The sequence below is a fragment of the Caretta caretta genome, chromosome 9 (genome assembly GCF_965140235.1).
Source record: "Caretta caretta isolate rCarCar2 chromosome 9, rCarCar1.hap1, whole genome shotgun sequence".
NCBI lineage: Eukaryota > Metazoa > Chordata > Testudines > Cheloniidae > Caretta > Caretta caretta.
In genome coordinates, this window is record NC_134214.1 from 42827257 (window position 1) to 42844460 (window position 17204).

The following is a 17204-nucleotide window of genomic DNA, read 5'->3' on the forward strand; positions in this document are numbered from 1 at the left end:
CCCTCAGGTAAGGGTGAAGTGGAGCTTGTACATGTCATGTTTCTAAAAGGTCAGCTACCATAGCTGATACTATTAGGGTCCCTGGGCTGGAGCCCGGAGTGGAGGGTGGGCCTGGGCTTCCCCCTTCTTTTGCCCCCTGATTAATCACTGAGACTGGGAGACAACAGAGACTGTGCAAGGAAGGATAACTTCTCCTCACCTCCCTCGCTGGCTTATGATGAAAATGGCTCAGTAGACTGTGACCCTTGTCTCTAGAGAGACAAGTGTTACGTGCAGGGTCACAGTGAGCCTTTGAGGCTAGCAAAATCCGCCAGGAAACGCGGGACCCACAGAGGCAAGGACAGAGCTTTGTCACAGTAGTAAGTCACCAGGACCAGATGGTATTCACCAAGGGTTCGGAAGGAACTCAAATATGAAATTTCAGAACTCCTAACCTATCATTAAATCAGCTTCTGTACCAGATGACTGGAGGATAGATAGAGTAACGCTGATTTTTTAAAAAAGGTTCCAGAGGCAATCCTCACAATTATAGGCTGGTAACTTCAGTATCAGGCACATTGGTTGAAACTACAGTAAAGAACAGAATTATCAGGCACACAGATGAACATGATATATTCAGGAAGAGTCAGCATGGCTTTAGTAGTGGATATTGTGTACTTGGACTGTCAGAAAGCCTTTGACCAGGTCCCTCTTAAGCAGTCATGGGATAAGAGGGAAGGTCCTCTCATGGACTGGTAACTGATTCAAAGATAGGAAATAAAGGGTAGGAATAAATGGTCAGTTTTCACGGTGGAAAGAGGTAAATAGTGGGGTCTGCCAATAATCTGTACTGGGACCTGTGCTGTTCAACATATTCATAAATGATCTGAAAAATGGGGTAAACAGTGAGGTGGGAAAGCTGGCACAAAATTACTCAAGATGAGTAAGTCCAATGCGGATTGCAAAGAGTTACAAAGGGATTTCACAACAGTGAGTGACTGGGGAAGAAAATGGCAGATGAAATTCAGTGTTGATAAATGCAAAGTAATGCATATTGGAAAACATCATCCCAACTATACATACAAAATGATGGGGTCTAAATTAGCTGTTACCACTCAAGAAAGAGATCTTGGAGTCATTGTGGACAGTTCTTTGGAAACATCCACTCAATGTGCAGTTTTCAGAGTAACAGCCGTGTTAGTCTGTATTCGCAAAAAGAAAAGGCGTACTTGTGGCACCTTAGAGACTAACCAATTTATTTGAGCATAAGCTTTCGTGAGCTACAGCTCGCTCACGAAAGCTTATGCTCAAATAAATTGGTTAGTCTCTAAGGTGCCACAAGTACTCCTTTTCTTCTTTCAATGTGCAGTGGCAGTCAAAAAAGCTAACAATGTTAGGAACCATTAGGAAAGGGATAGATAATAAGACAACAATATCATAATGCCACTATATAAATCTGTGGTACACCCACACCTTGAACATCGCGTGCAGTTCTACCCACCCCATCTCAAAAAACTTTTATTAGAATTGGAGAAGGGAGAGAACAGAGAAGAGAAACAAAAGGACACGGCACAACTTCCATATGAGGAGAGATTAAAAAGACTGGCAAAGTTCAGCTTAGAAAAGAGACAACAGGGTAGGGGGGCATATGATAAGTGTATAAAATCATACATGCTGTGGAGAAAGTGAACAAGGAAGTGTTATTTACCATTTCAAATAACACAAGAACCTGGGGTCACCCAATGAAATTAATAGACAGCAGGTTTAAAACAAATATAAGGAAGTACTTTTCACACAATGCATGGTCAACCTGTGGCACTAATTGCCAGGGGTTGTTGTGAAGGCCAAAAGTATAACTGGGTTAAAAAAAGAACTAGATAAGTTCATGGGGGATAGGTCCATCAGTGGCAGTTAGCCAAGGTGGTCGGGGAGGCAACCTCATGCTCTGGGTATCCTTAAACCTCTGACTGCCAGAAACTGGGACTGGATGACAGGAAATGGATCACTTGATAATTGCCCTGTTCTGTTCCTTCCCTCTAAAGCAGGGGTTCTCAAACAGGGGTCCAGGGCCCCGTGGTGGTGGAGGGGCTGCAAGCAGGTTTCAGATGGTCCACCAAAATAAACCAGATACTCTCTGAGGCCCAGGGCAGAAAGTCAAAGCCTGAGCCCGGCCACCTGGGGCTGAAGCCCAAGCCCCACTGCCCGGGGCTGAAGTCAAAGCCAGGCAGCTTAGCTTTGGAGGTCCTGAGCAATTGCCCTGTGTGCTAATACCAGCCTTGGCTTTTAATCTACTGGATATGCAGAAAAACAGTTTTTGTGGCACAGGTGGGCTATGGAATTTTTATAGCCTGTTGGGGGTGAGGGCCTCAGAGGGAAATAAAAGGTTGGGAAACCCTGCTCTAAAGCATCCGGCACTGGCCAATGTTGGAAAACAGGTTACTGGGCTAGATAGACCACTGTGCTGACCCAGTATGGCCAGTCTTATGTTCTTGTTAGAGATGGTTGGAATGTGCTGTTAATTCAAACAGTTGTACGGATGAGATGGCTTTTTTTGCACATCTTGCCCACTTCTAGAGCACTTGTGCTTTACTAAGGCCCCCCCAAAAAGTGTACAGCCTAACTAGCTGAGATGTGTGCAGATTTCTTTTGGGACTGATTGGGGAAGATAATGTGTCCTGTCTCTCCATTTTACTACAACAGAACTGATGAGGTGGCCCTAAGGTAGTTTTTGCTTCATTAGCACTGGAAGAGAACTGATAATAGTATTGTATGCATATGTAACATTTGCTAGAAAGCAGTGTTAATCAGTTCAACATGTTACATATAACAGAAATTGGCTGAACACTTGAAATTCAGCATTTATTTTGCCAGTATTATGCTCTTTACAAATCTGTACTTGGTGCATCCTGGTAAACTTCTCTTAAGCATTTAATTAACAGAAGATTCTTCTTCGAGGAGTGTCCCTGTGGGTGCTCCACTTTAGGTAAATGTGGATCCCTGTGCCTGTGATCAGAGAATTTCAGGAGCAGTGCCCATTTGGGTCACACATGCACTTTCCCCATCTTGCTCCACTCCTGTTGAGAAGGACCTGGGGGAGGTTTGATCTCACATTGCACTCTGTGTGTCCAAACTGCCCCCAGTTCCTTCTCAATTGTCTTTGGCCTAAGATGGAGCCACGGCAGCACCTCTTTGCTTTCTTCCTATTTCCCTCTTAAAGCAGAGTTAGTGTAGTTTTAGAATAGTTAGTTAGCTATAGTTCCCCCCCCCCCCCACATTTAAGTCCTTGAATTTTCTTTCTAATTATTAGTTAAGATTCTGTTCACCCTTATAGTGTAGTGTAGTCTTAACCTCCTTTTCGTGAGGGAATGCTACTAAAAAGGGGCATGCCTGGATTCCCAAAGTTTAAATGATGCCTTTCTTGACAGGAGGTGATCCCAGTCAGTGACGGGCATTCCCAGTGTGTCAAATGTCTGGGCGAGACACACATACTACAATCTCAAGTCTCGCATCAGAAAAGCAAGGGACTTCAAATTGAAACTTTTCCTGATGGAAAAGTCACTGTGCCTGGCTTCTGAACTTGGACTGCAGACCCCCCTCAGACACTGGTCTCTGACAACAGCCTCCGACTGATGTTCCCTGCCACCCTTAGAGAAGAAATCGTAGTCCTCAAAAAAGATGATTAAAAAGTGGACAACAACCCCCCCTTCCAGGGAACCAGCTAAGAAGAAATGATGCCCAGCTCGCTTGAGACTTTCAGTACCGACCATGGTGCAGTTGAACACCTACGAGTTGGCAGGATCTTCTGGTACTGCTGGGACCGTGAAAGCCAATGCCCATAAGCAGACAGGCTCTGAGAGCAGTGGCAAAGAGAAGGCTGCCTTCTCATCCACAGTACTGTTGGAGCCACTTAAATTTGCAGCACTGGCCAGCTTAGCTTCCCTGCAGGCTATGGCACCACCGATCAGCAACCTGGCGCATAGTACAGCCACATCGCTACCGACAACCGCTACGTTCAGTGGCACCAACACCAACTTCCTACTCAGGACTAATGCTCATGGTACCACAACACTTTCTTCTCCACAAAGACCTGGTAATCTCTGCAACAACAGAATCTCCCCTTCTTGGTGCCAATGTTACTCCAGCATGCTCGGGACTGTGCCAATCTACACCACCTTTCAAATCAGCCCCTCCTTTTTTCAGTGAGGAGGATGAGGAGGAGGAAGGGGCTATTTACTCCTCATGCCACTCATCACCCTTTCAGACAACTACCAGGCCAGGCCCACCAGAAAACATGGATATCATCCCAGGGGTGACACCCATGGGTGCTATGGACATCCATGGATGCCACCACCAATGCCATTCCCTCTGTAGTGGCCATATTGGGACCTACGGGCTGCTTACAGGCAGCAGTATTCTAGGCCTCCTACCACCCACAGGGAGAGACCGAGACGCTCCCCATCAGCTTTGATAGGGGGACCCTTCGAGCCTCCATAAGAGACTTTTGAAGAGCAGGAGGAGACTTTGGGTCAGGAAATCACCCCACCAACAGCAGATGACTTGAAACAATTTCAGGAGCTATTTAAAGGATTGCTGACTCCCTTGAGATACCATTGGAAGAGGTTGCAGTTTTAACACAAGCTGTTGAACATTTTATAAACATCAACCTCATTAAAGATTGTGCTCCCCATAAATAAGGCACTCATGGACCCAGCCAAGATCATCTGGCAGACCCCCACAACGATACCACCCACTGGTAAAAGAGTGGACAAGAAGTATTATGTCCACTCCAAGGGCATGGATTTTTTGTTTTCACATCCCCCACTGAATTCCTTGGAGATTCACACAGGAGATTTATCAGATTTGTTCTGGGACAAGATCACTGCCAATAGAGTACTGCTCTTCGGTCTCTCTATGGCACCCCAGGTGTTCTCCAAGATTCTTGCAATGCTGGAGGCCCACCTTCACAACCAAGGGGTCAGCATATTCCTCTACTTGGATGACTGTCTACTCAAAGCCCCCTTCCAGGAAGATGCCCTGGAAGCTACTGAAAAAATGTCTCTCTTCTGACAACTAGGAGTACAAATAAACATGCACAAATTAATGCTGATATCCATACAAAAACTAGAAATTCATTGGGGACCACCTTGATGCACTCATGGCCAAAGTCTCGTTACCACTACACAGATTTGTTACGCTCGTCAATCTGATGGCCACAACACAAGCCGGTCCAGAGACATTGGCCAGGACTAGGTCACTTGGCAGCAACAACCTTTGTAGTACGGCATGTCAGACTACATATGAGTTGTCTTCAGGGAAGGCTCAGGACAGTATACATATCGCACAAACACAGCCAGGACATGTCTCACGATGCCACTCAAAGTAAAAAATTCTCTATGCTGGTGGACTCAACCCCACAATGTGTGTGTTGAAGTTCCCTTCACACAACCTCATCCATCAATGATACTTACAACAGATGCATTCTCTGTTAGGTTGGAGAGCATACTTGCACAACCACACAATCCAGGGCAGGTGTTCCCTCTCCTAGTCAACATTACACATCAACCTACTGGAACTATGACCGGTCCACAATGCATGTTCAGACTTCTTACCTCTGGTCAGGAACAAGGCCATAAAGGTACTGACAGACAACATTGCTTGCATGTTTTATATAAACCATCAAGAAGGAGCAAGATCACACTCCCTTTGCACCGAAGCATTGAGATTATGGAACTGGTGCATCTATCACAACAACAACATATCAGTTGCCTATCTGCCAGGATGTCAGAACACCACAGCAGATGCACTAAGCAGAAAATTCTGTCAGGACCATGAGCGGGAAATAAAAAATATACAAAATATATTCAGACATTGGGGTTTCCTGAATATAGACTTTTTTGCTACAACCCTGAATGCCAAGTGTCCGCAATATTCCTCAAGGGCAGGATTGGGATCCCGGTCTCTGGGCGATGCTTTCCTGATTAAATAGGATGCACCTCTACTGTATCCTACTAAAGTGGAGCACCCACAGGGATAGCCATCTCGAAGAACCTCAGTTATCGCACAAAGTGAGTAACTCTCTCTCTCTCTTTTTTTTTTTTTGGTTAAAAAACAAAACTTTTCATTGAATGTATGTGGATGCCGAGACCACCTTTGGTTAGGCTAAAGTCTAGTGATATACTACTGATTATGGGGCTAGACTGATGAAAGCATAGCAGTGATTCATATTATATTTATGTGCTTCTCTCACATGCTATAGACATGGCATCCCACACATAACCACAGCAAGTGCTACTAACAACACTGCAAATAGTAAAATTTAGTCAGAAAAAATATTTGTGCTCTTTACTTTTTTCAGATTTCTTATTTGCTGACATTTGATACAAATACTTTTGTGTGTGTTTTATACAAGAGGACCCACTAATTGATTTTATCAGTATGGTTATTAATTATAATTTTGTGATATGAGAAGAATGCTTTTGGTAAGCCTTGCAAACTTTTTTCATTAAAATTAGAACTGGTTGGAAAATTTCAAAAGCTGATGAAAAATAAGGGAAGGAAAACGGGAAGAAGTGTGGACATTTCACTATTTATTTCCCAACTAGCTGTCATTGAGATGTACACTTCTTCACTGGAGCATGTTTCTCATCTATCCTCCCTTCTCTGAAGAGATGTGGTCTGAGAACTGGATTAGGACTCAAGATGCCTGAGTTCTAATTGTGGCTCTGATATTAACTCTCTCTGGGGCCTTGACCAAGTCACTTAGTATCTAAGTTTTCTTGTAAAATTGGGATAATATTTACAAGAGCATTGTGAGGATTAATTAATGTTTGTAAAGCACTACAGAGGGGCTATTCTCATTGTATTGACCCACGAAAAGGCATTGTTTTACTGTATTCAGAACATGATTTGCTAGACTTTAAAAAAATGTATTTTGTAAAAAGAGAAGATGGGACTTGACATATCATTTCAGACCAGTGGCTCTTTTAAAATACAGTATCCTGTCTCCATCACCACCCAGTGCCAGGTGCTCCAGGGGAAGGTGCAAAAATTGCTATAACGGACAATTATAAAGTAATCGGCGTATAGGAGAGAATTCTTCCTAACCTAAAATATTTAGTGGCTGACATACCATGAAGACATGGTTAGAGGACATGATGCTGAACTGGGTAAGGCACCCTATTACAGTTTCATAAGTCGCTTCCCACCTCACTCCCCATCCCTCCTAACCAAGTTATTTGTTTAAAAATCTCTTTGATAAGTGAAATGTAAGAGAAAGAAGCTAACTTTTAGTAACTAAACTTAAGACTATAGGTACATAAAGTTAGGCTAAGTCTATATTTAGGGCTGTTGTATTAATTTAGATGGAATATATGGGCCCAAAGTTAACTTAACTCTGTCACTGTACAACATTAAACAGTGCCAAACAAGGTTCAAGCTTTGGTTTACAGAGATCTTAGCCTGCTTAGTACCCGGGCAAATACATCTTTAAACATTCTTTTAACCTTTTATTAAAGATACAGTAAAAAAGAGGAAAAAGCATTTGAAATGTAAAATATTAAGTAAGTTTTTTATTTTAACAACATCCATTGTTCCACTTTCTCTTTAGCTGGAGAGAGTCTTTAGAAGGAAACCTCCCTGCTCTGACACTCTTAGATGGTATTTATGTAGAACAGCATTGTTATCTTATCGTATTTGACATCAGGAGAGTTACCCTGATGAAGACCTGAATCCAGCTCAGGAAGTTTAAGATGATATAACAAGTATGTCAAAGGGACAGAAGAGTGGAATGTTGCAAAATATATGTATAAAAATATAAAAAATTGTTTTGGCTTAAATAACTTGACAGTTCCCTTTTCGTTATGTACACATAGTTTATAAAAAGAAAAGGAGTACTTGTGGCACCTTAGAGACTAACCAGTTTATTTGAGCATAAGCTTTTGTGAGCTACAGCTCACTTCATCGGATGCATATTGTGGAAAGTGTAGAAGATCTTTTTATACACACAAAGCATGAAAAAATACCTCTCCCCACCCCACTCTCCTGCTGATAATAGCTTAATCTAAAGTGACCACTCTCCTTACAATGTGTATGATAATCAAGGGGGGCCATTTCCAGCACAAATCCAGGGTTTAACAAGAACGTCTGGGGGAGGGGGGTAGGAAAAAACAAGGGGAAATAGGTTACCTTGCATAATGACTTAGCCACTCCCAGTCTCTATTCAAGCCTAAGTTAATTGTATCCAATTTGCAAATGAATTCCAATTCTACAGTCTCTCGCTGGAGTCTGGATTTGAAGTTTTTTTGTTGTAATATCGCAACTTTCATGTCTGTCATCGCGTGACCAGAGAGATTGAAGTGTTCTCCGACTGGTTTATGAATGGAATTATAACATCCACCGACAATGCCCTGGTCCCAGATGATCAGATCTAGCAGCAGTCAGCTAAAGTGTCTCAGCTGCTGCATGTTCTTACATGGAAAGATAAGAGGTCTCTCAGGTAGCCAGGATTGGAGCTCAGAGTCAACATGTTGAACTGGGAGTTAGGAGTTTGAAATAGGGAGCATGGTCTGTCTTTAGAGATTTGGAGCAGTATGCTGTTTGCATCTCCTACTGTTAAGAAGTCAGGCAACCATGATACATTCAGAAAGTCAATAACGAAAGGATGCTATGACAGAGCATTCATCTGAGACATGGTAGGTTGTTTTTTATGAGTTGACAAGTTTGGTTGATAAAGGTAACTGTAAAAAGAAAAGGAGTACTTGTGGCACCTTAGAGACTAACACATTTATTTGAGCATAAACTTTCGTGAGCTACAGCTCACTTCATCAAAAGCTTATGCTCAAATAAATTGGTTAGTCTCTAAGGCGCCACAAGTTCTCCTTTTCTTTTTGCAGATACAGACTAACACGGCTGCTACTCTGAAAAAGGTAACTGTGACATTGTATACATAGATTTCTATAAGGCATCCGATTTAGTCCTGCATGACATTCTGATTAAAAATTTAGCACTATATATAATCAACAGACTATATTAAATTGATTAAAGACTGTTTAACTTATAGATTACAAAATGTAATTATAAATGGGGAATCCTTATCCAATGTGGGTCTTTATCAGGTTCTGCAAGGATCTGTTCTTGGCCCAATGTTGTTCAATATCTTGATCAATGATCTGAAGGAAAATATAAAATAATCGGTGGTAAAACTTGAAGATGACAAAACTTGGAGTGACAAATAATTCAAATTACTTGTTAAACTGGACTCATTACAACACTATGCATTTTAACAGCCAAATACAAAGTCCTACATCTAGGAGCAAAGAATGTAGGTCAAATTTATGAGATGGCGGACTGTATCCTGGAATTCAGTTATATTGGAAAGGATTGGGTGTGGGGGGTGTCATTGTAGATGATCAATTGAACATGCACTCCCAGCGTAATGTTGAAGCGAAAAGGGTGAACATGATCCATGAATGTATAAACAGGGAGATATCACACTGGAATGTGGAGGTGATATTACCTCTACATATGACATTAGTGAGACCATTACTATAATACGTTGTTGAAAAACTGGAAAGGGTTCAGAAAAGAGCTACAAGAATGAGTAGAGGTCAGGAAAATGAGCCATATAGTGAGAGACTTAAGAAGCTCCATATATTCACTTTGTCTAAGAGACGGTCAAGTGTGACTTGATCATGATCTACAAGTACCTGCATGGGGAAGAACTTTTTGATAGTAGAAATCTCTCTACTCTAGCAGAAAAATGCATAGCAAGATCCAAAAGTTGGAAGTTGAAGCTAGACAAATTCAGACTAAAATAAGGCACAATTTTTTTTAAATAGTGAGAGTAATTGTCCATTGCAACAATTTACCTTGGGATATGGAAGATTCTCCATCACCGGAAGTCTTTAAATCAAGACTGGATGTCTTTCTAAAAAAATGCTATAGTTCAAACTGAGGTTATATGGACTTTGTACAGAAATTACTGGTGAAGGTTTTTTTTTTTTTTTTGGCATGTGTAATGTGAGTGGGGTGGGGGGGGCAGACTCTATGATCATAATGGTCCTTTCTGCCTTAAAATATATGTATGACTCACCTGACTAGATGCAAATAAAATTTTTTTCATCAGCATTATCATGTGAGAGTTGAGCAATAATTGCCATGCTGTTTGAAATGATTCACGATCATGAGTGCCAACCTCATGGCAGACTGTCAAAAACCAGGGCAGACACCAAAAACCGGTGGTATGTTCTATAATTAGCTTTCACCACCTCAGTAACAAATGTGAACTCCTGCTCATTGTAACAATCTTACCATGGAGCCATTGACAGTCCCCCATGGCGCTCCAGTCTATCTTGCCATCCAGGCAAGCTGGACTTAGTGGTAAATGATTACTTACACCGAAAATCACAAAATACTCAGGTTGCTCCCCGTCTCAAGAGACCAGTCACTTACCCCAGATTAATTTGTACTTTAGACCTCACACCAAAAACAACACTGGTAGCCAATCCTATAGTAAACTAACTAAGGCTTTGTTAACTAGGAAAAAGAAATAAAGTCACTTAGAGGTTAAAGCAGGCAACATATGAGCACAAATGAGTCACAGTCTAGGGTTCCAAAAGATGATATAGATGTAATAATCTGTCCCCCACGTGTCTTTTAGGGCTAACCCAGGTTGACCCTGGGGATCTCTCCTTTTAGTTTTTTAGCTCCAGCCCCTGTTAGAGTGCAAATAGCAAAGAGAACCATTTCTTCTTGCAAGGTAGCCTGTTTCCTCTTGTTTTTTCCTACCCCCCCCCCCCCAGATGTTCTGGTTTAACTTGGATTTAAACTTGGAGAGTGGTCAGTTTAGATGAGCTATTACCAGCAGGAGAGTGAGTTTGTGTGTGTATGGGGGTGGGGGGGATGTGAGAAAACCTGGATTTATGCAGGAAATAGCCCGACTTGATTATGTAAAGAGTTGTCACTTTGGATGGGCTAGCACCAACAGGAGAGTGAATTTGTGTGGGGGGGTGGAGGGTGAGAAAACCTGGATTTGTGCTGGAAATGGCCCACCTGATGATCACTTTAGATAAGCTATTACCAGCAGGACAGTGGGGTGGGAGGAGGTATTGTTTCATGATCTCTGTGTGTATATAAAGTCTGCTGCAGTTTCCATGGTATACATCTGATGAAGTGAGCTGTAGCTCACGAAAGCTCATTCTCAAATAAATTGGTTAGTCTCTAAGGTGCTACAAGTACTCCTTTTCTTTTTGCGAATACAGACTAACACGGCTGTTACTCTGAAACATTTCTTCTTGTGAGCACCTTTATACACCTTCCCCCAGAGTTCAAAGTGATGGGACAAGAGACCCTGCACATAACTTCTTCATGGGTGGATGGGGCAATCAGCTAAGTCTTTGTCCTACAATGGCCCATTTAGCCTTGATAGTCCTTCTTGATGGGCGGGGGAACCACTCTTTCTGCCTAGGTTCACAAGTTCAGAGCAGGCATTTTTTCAATTTTCAAATAAAACTTACATATTACCCTATAGAAGGAGGACACGCATATTACAAGTAAATTAATGCATGCAGCAACTTACAAGTATCTTGTAGAGTCTAAACACTAACCAGATTCTTACACGTCTAACACCTATTTTGAACAATACTAATATCTAGATGAGCTGGTCTGGTTTCTAGCTATGAATGTGTCCCTGCTTAGCTGATGCCTAGAGACTTGGCAAGAGCTGGCACCTGGTTTGCCAGCATCATGATCATCTTATCCAAAAATATTCAAATCAAATACAGACTGTTTTAAAAGTTTTTAGTTATTTGAATCAACTTTTGTTCAAGATTGCAGAAGACAGCAAAGTAGAAAAAATGGAATTTTTACAGGACTCCTTTCTGTTTTTCTGTCAGTACTTACTTTTTCCTACAAGGACAATGCTTTATTAACATCTTAATACACCTAGGTCCCAGTGGGAGTTTTGGGCATGCAAGGAATTCAGGTTTAGGCTTCTAGCATAACTGCATATTGCGGAATGCATTAGGAATAAAGTGTAGAAAAAAGAAAGCTCTTATCATTTTGCTCAGGACAAGAACCTGAACGTTCAACTGATGAAAAGCACTGACTTGGAAAAATGTGGATTTTGTTTTTGAATGTCAAACACATTTCAGTTTTATTAATCATAAAAAAGCATTTCTTACTGTGTGAAGTTTCAGAATGCTGTGCTAAGCGAAAGAGATATGCTTGTCTAGTCAGTGCACTCTGTGCAGCCAGTTCTGAAAAATGGGTAACAGAGTGTGTGTCTAAGCTTCAAGCAGAAGAGAAAAAAAAAGTGAATCAATCTACAAAACCCTCAGACTTCGCAAAGTGGTAAGCAGTTTATAATTTTTTCCCCCTGAAATTACATTCTTAAAATATGTATTGATTGCAGGGGTTGAAATGTCTTCTTTTTATTCTTGGTTGTACATAAGGCTTTCCAAAATTAAGAAGAAATTACACTAAAGGAGGCTCGATGCAAATCAGACCTTTTTTAAAAATGGAAAGTTTAGCTATAGTCAAAGACAGATCTCAGTTTTATTTTTTTGATGTATAGTTCAGCTCTAAACAAGCAATGAAATAAAAATGATACCTTCTTGCTGAATAGATCTGCTTACGTTAGCAGTAAAAATATTTGATGATTTTTAACTTCTGTTAGCCCTGCAGAGCCAACACAGCTCTAGGAGAGATGAGTAGGATTCTTTTCCTCTTCCTGCACCATCGCTAGAAATTTTAATTAAGTCCAGGCTACCCTCTGCTTTCATTTGCACGTGTAATTGAGCTGAAGATAACAAAATGATCATTAACCAGCAAAATCATTATTACTGGTGATAATGAATGAGAGGGAAATAACCCAGCTTGACTTTCAGATCCTGCTCCAAGTTTGTTGAGTTGGCACTTTAGAAAAACTATATTTTTACTTATAATCTGGTCAAATTAGATTTTCAGAACTATGAGGCACAGTAAACAAGGAACTCCATGAAGCCATTTTAACAACGACTAATCAGAGGCAGACCACAATTTCCTTCATTTTAAAAATTAATTTAGTTCTCATTGGAGCTGGAACCCTAGTACAGAACTCTACATGAAGGAGTGCCCATCTGCATCTCTGGTTATGGACTCCTACATTCTGCATTCTTCCATCTGCTTCGGAGGAACAGAAGGGAACCTGGGCTCTGGCCACTTGTGAGGCTATCCTTTCTCTGGTGTTGGTAGGCTCAGGCAGTTAGCCTCTCTGTGTCTGTAGGAGCCACCAAATATTTCCCTACTGGGTCTATGCACCTATCCTTTTTAAGCCTAAAAGCTACTGCCCCGCAGATAATTAGTGATAAATCAACTAATGACCAGGACTTGTCTGCAATGGCCCTGACTTCAGATACAGTGGCTCTGATCAGTGGCCATGGGGGTGGTCACAGTGTGTCCTGCTGGTCTGCCTGAGGATTTCTTAGGCTTAGACACTGGGTTCCTTCAGCAATGCTGCTCCTAGTTACAACAGAGCCACTGACAAAGACCATCCAGTATATCTGCTACATACATTAACAGCAGGAAGGGAAGGATCTTTTTAAAGCAGAAAAATAAATGAACTTTCATGTAGTTGATTCTCAATTTAATTTTCAAAATGAAAGCAACCCTTTTTTAAAAAAATGATCAAATATAGTCCTTTGACTGTAGCTTTTAAGGCATGTTTTTGGTTGTTTTTTTTTTTTTTTTGAAGAGTCATAAATCATATGAACTGCAATATAAAGTGTCAGCTTACTGGCTGTCCAGCAGAAGGGAGGAATGATGGAAATCATGGAAATTCTGAGGAAATAAGGGAGGCGGGTGAAGAAGATTATGATGAAATATACATTATTGTCAGCATTTTTTTCGAATTGTCTGAGATTTGAGGGGGTTGGCAGCTTCTCCTTGACCCCCGAGGTGTTTGTTTCTAGTGATTCAATTGTGCCATATTGCTATAGTTGTGAATCTGACACACTTCTTCCTGGAGAGCTCTCAATCTCTGACTCATTGTTTGTAGAATGTCCCGTGTGGTAATCTATAGTAGCAGTTCAGTGTGATGGATGTAAATGGGCTTGCTGGTGTCACAGCACAGCTGTCAGCCCAAGAAATTCAAAGAGGATAAATGGTTTTCAAATGCTACAGTTAAAAGAAAGACATGTCTTTTTACAAAATAATATAGCGCCTCATTCCCAACATAGATCATTAACTGACAATTTCTTAAGTAATGTGAAAGAGACAGAAAGGAATTGTACCTCACTGAGTATAGTTTCTGAAAGCTGTAGCCAGCAGCACTGAGGCAGCTAGTATGTTTCAGGGATCTGCCATTTTGGAGGAGCCCCTCTGCTTGTCCTAATATTAACTATGACAGTATAGCTCTTTTTTATTTTAGTCAACCCCTAATTGTGGCTCACAAGTTATAAATCAAACATATATGTATCTGGTACAGTTCTAAATATATGCAGGTACATACATACAGACATTAGCATGAATCAACTGCCTATAAAATATTCTTTTTCCAGAGCAGGACGTTGGTGTTCTCTATAGGGAAATCATTTTCCCCCACAACATTTGTAAAAATAGAATTACTCCAGGACTTTATGTGAAGACTCAAGCAGAGCAAAGTGTTATGATGAACATGAAAAACAGGTATCATAATTGAAACACTGAAAATCCTTTTGACTATAGCAGCATGAATCATGTCACTATAATACCCTTATCAAAGTTAAGCAATGCAAAGGAGGGCAGCAAATATCATGTTTGTATGTAGTATTATAATATAATACATATAAATACATTATGATTACCCCACAATTCCTCGTATATGATGCTTCACTGAGTGCACTATTCTGTTTTTTTCACATAGATGTCAAAAGTGCAGAAATAGCCTATGCTGGTTTCAAAATCGCGATAAGGAGAAATTCACAACCCCCAAACCACAGTATGTCCTGCTGCATGTTCTGAAAATTGTCTGAAGCAGTGGGGCAAGACCTAAACCAAACTCTGATCGGACTCTAAGGTTTTTTTTTAAAAAAAGCTCAAGTATACAACTGCATACTTAAAATGGATACCTAATTTGTGTTCACAATAACCTTCAAAGTTGGAGAAGACTTTTGAATAACTCGTTCTATTTTTGGCCTAGCCCTAACAGTTTCTGTTCCTCAGTGAGGGTGGATTTGGAATGAATGAGTGTTTTAAATTAGCATTAGACAACATAGATTCTTCTATTTGGGCAAGATATTTCTGCTATAGATTACACAGTTCAATCAAAGCACTAGCTGGAGCAGCAGAAATAGATTTCTTGCGAAATTCTTCTGTGGCAAAGTAGTAACAGATGGCATCCAAACAGCAGTTGACATTAGCTAAACACATTGCCACCTGTAAGAAGAGACTAATGCTTTGTTTCACAGTGCAGTCCACAATGATGTGCTGTCTCACCAGGAACTGCAGAAACATCCCGAGATGGAATGGTGTAAAGGAGACAACAAACACCATGAGGTTGGCTAAAATGATCCATATAGAGGCAGCTTGCTCAGTCCACTTTTGCCCTTGGTTTTTACGCCTCCAAAGAGTCTGGATGATCTGAACAGAGCAATAAATAATCAGAGTCAAAGGGATGAGAAATCCAAAGACTTCAACAGAAAGGATGACGGGAATGCCCCACGCCTGTTCTGACATATTGTGGAAGCACTTGACTTTGTCATTCTTGTGGAAATCATAGATGGGGATGCTGCTAAGCCAAACTATAACCCAAACGCAACAGCAAACTATGATTGCCTGTTTGGGGGATCGGAAAGCTTTGGCTTTGAGTGGGTGCCTTATAGCAATATATCTGTCCAAGCTAATACAGACAATGATGAAAATACTCCCATACATATTGACGAAGTAGAGAGCCTCTATAAATTTGCATAAGAGCTGCTTCTGCTCTTTTTTGGAGTAGTACATCTTGAAAGGAAGTGAGAAAAGAAGAAGCAGATCCGCAAGAGCAAGGTTTATCATGTAGATTGATGACTCTGTCTGTTTCTTCCAAGAGTAGAACACCCAGAGAGCTATCAAGTTCAGAATCAAACCAACAATGAAGGTAGGTATGGAGATCACGAGCTGGAGAGACTTCATTACAGTATCAATTCGGTCAAAGGAGCACTTGTCATCCATTTGTCCTCTAAAACACACACAAAGCAGGTTAAAACCACTAGATTCTCAGATTCCAAATAAATAATATAAAATATTGAATACAATTTTCTAAAGCATTTAAGTCCCATTTTCAAAAGTGCCTAAGTAACTTTGACCCCTAAATCCCATTGATTTTGAATGAGACTTGACCATGATTTTCAAAAGTCACTATTAATTTTAACTTCATTCTGTTCTAATTTTGAGTGGCCAGCGTGAGACACCATAAAGGGGCCTGATTTTTCAGAATGTGGGTACTGAGCACTTTCTGAAAATTGTGCCCTTTTAAAGTGTTTTAAGTTGGGCATCAAAACCACTAGTTGCTCTTGAAAATCTTGGCCAAGTCTCATTTGAGATCAATGGGACATAAGCTCCTAAATCACATGGGAGCTTTTGAAAATCTTACTGAATATCAATTTTTTTGCAGCCTCTGAAGTGCACTTGATAATGCTTTGCACAGCAGTGATGGAAGAGTAAGCAAGTATTTTTTTATGGAAAAAATGATCAATGTAGAACAATTGATGATCCTTAATGATCAAGTGGAACAATTAGAATTGATTTTGAATGTCTTATCTGAGGGAGTTACACACAGTTAATTGCGCACAGGAGCATGATGTTTCCTCAATGAAGTCTGCTCCTTGGACCCTAACAGTGGCTGAGTGACATGTCAATTTCACTTTGCAGCTTTCACTCTGCAGCTGCCAGGGTCTATGCCTCTGGGGCAGTCACAGTGAGGACACCAGGGCTTTCAGGCTTCCTGGTCAGCTGGGCTCTTTTTGCCTCTCCAGATCCTGGGGGTGGTGGGGAGGTAAAGTGTGGGAGCGCTCTCTGCCGCTCTGGCTCCTGGAGCTGGGGAGTGGGGTAAGGTGGAACTGGTGTGGGAGAAAGTTCTATGACAGCAGCTCTCTGTGTCCCCCATTTTCCCACTCAATGTTCCTATTGTCCCTCAAATCTATAGGGTTCTAGCTATTGGTGCCTAGAACATTCCATAAAATTTTGGAATTGATCAGGTGTAGTATTCAAAAGCTATTACATTACACAGA

At 41.1% G+C, this 17204-nt stretch overlaps 1 protein-coding gene across 1 annotated transcript; it reads right to left on the reverse strand.

Annotated features, from left to right (window-relative positions):
* Positions 1-15237: 15237 nt before the first annotated feature.
* Positions 15238-16146, reverse strand: LOC125642458 (G-protein coupled receptor 55-like). Its single transcript, XM_048863870.1, has one exon. The coding sequence runs from the start codon at positions 16144-16146 to the stop codon at positions 15238-15240; it is 909 nt and encodes a 302-aa protein (XP_048719827.1).
* Between the last annotated feature and the right edge of the window lie 1058 nt (positions 16147-17204).

What these genes read in the sequence shown, in the direction of transcription:
- LOC125642458 (XM_048863870.1), bottom strand. Translation starts at nt 16,146, where the DNA reads ATGGATGACAAGTGCTCCTTTGACCGAATTGATACTGTAATGAAGTCT.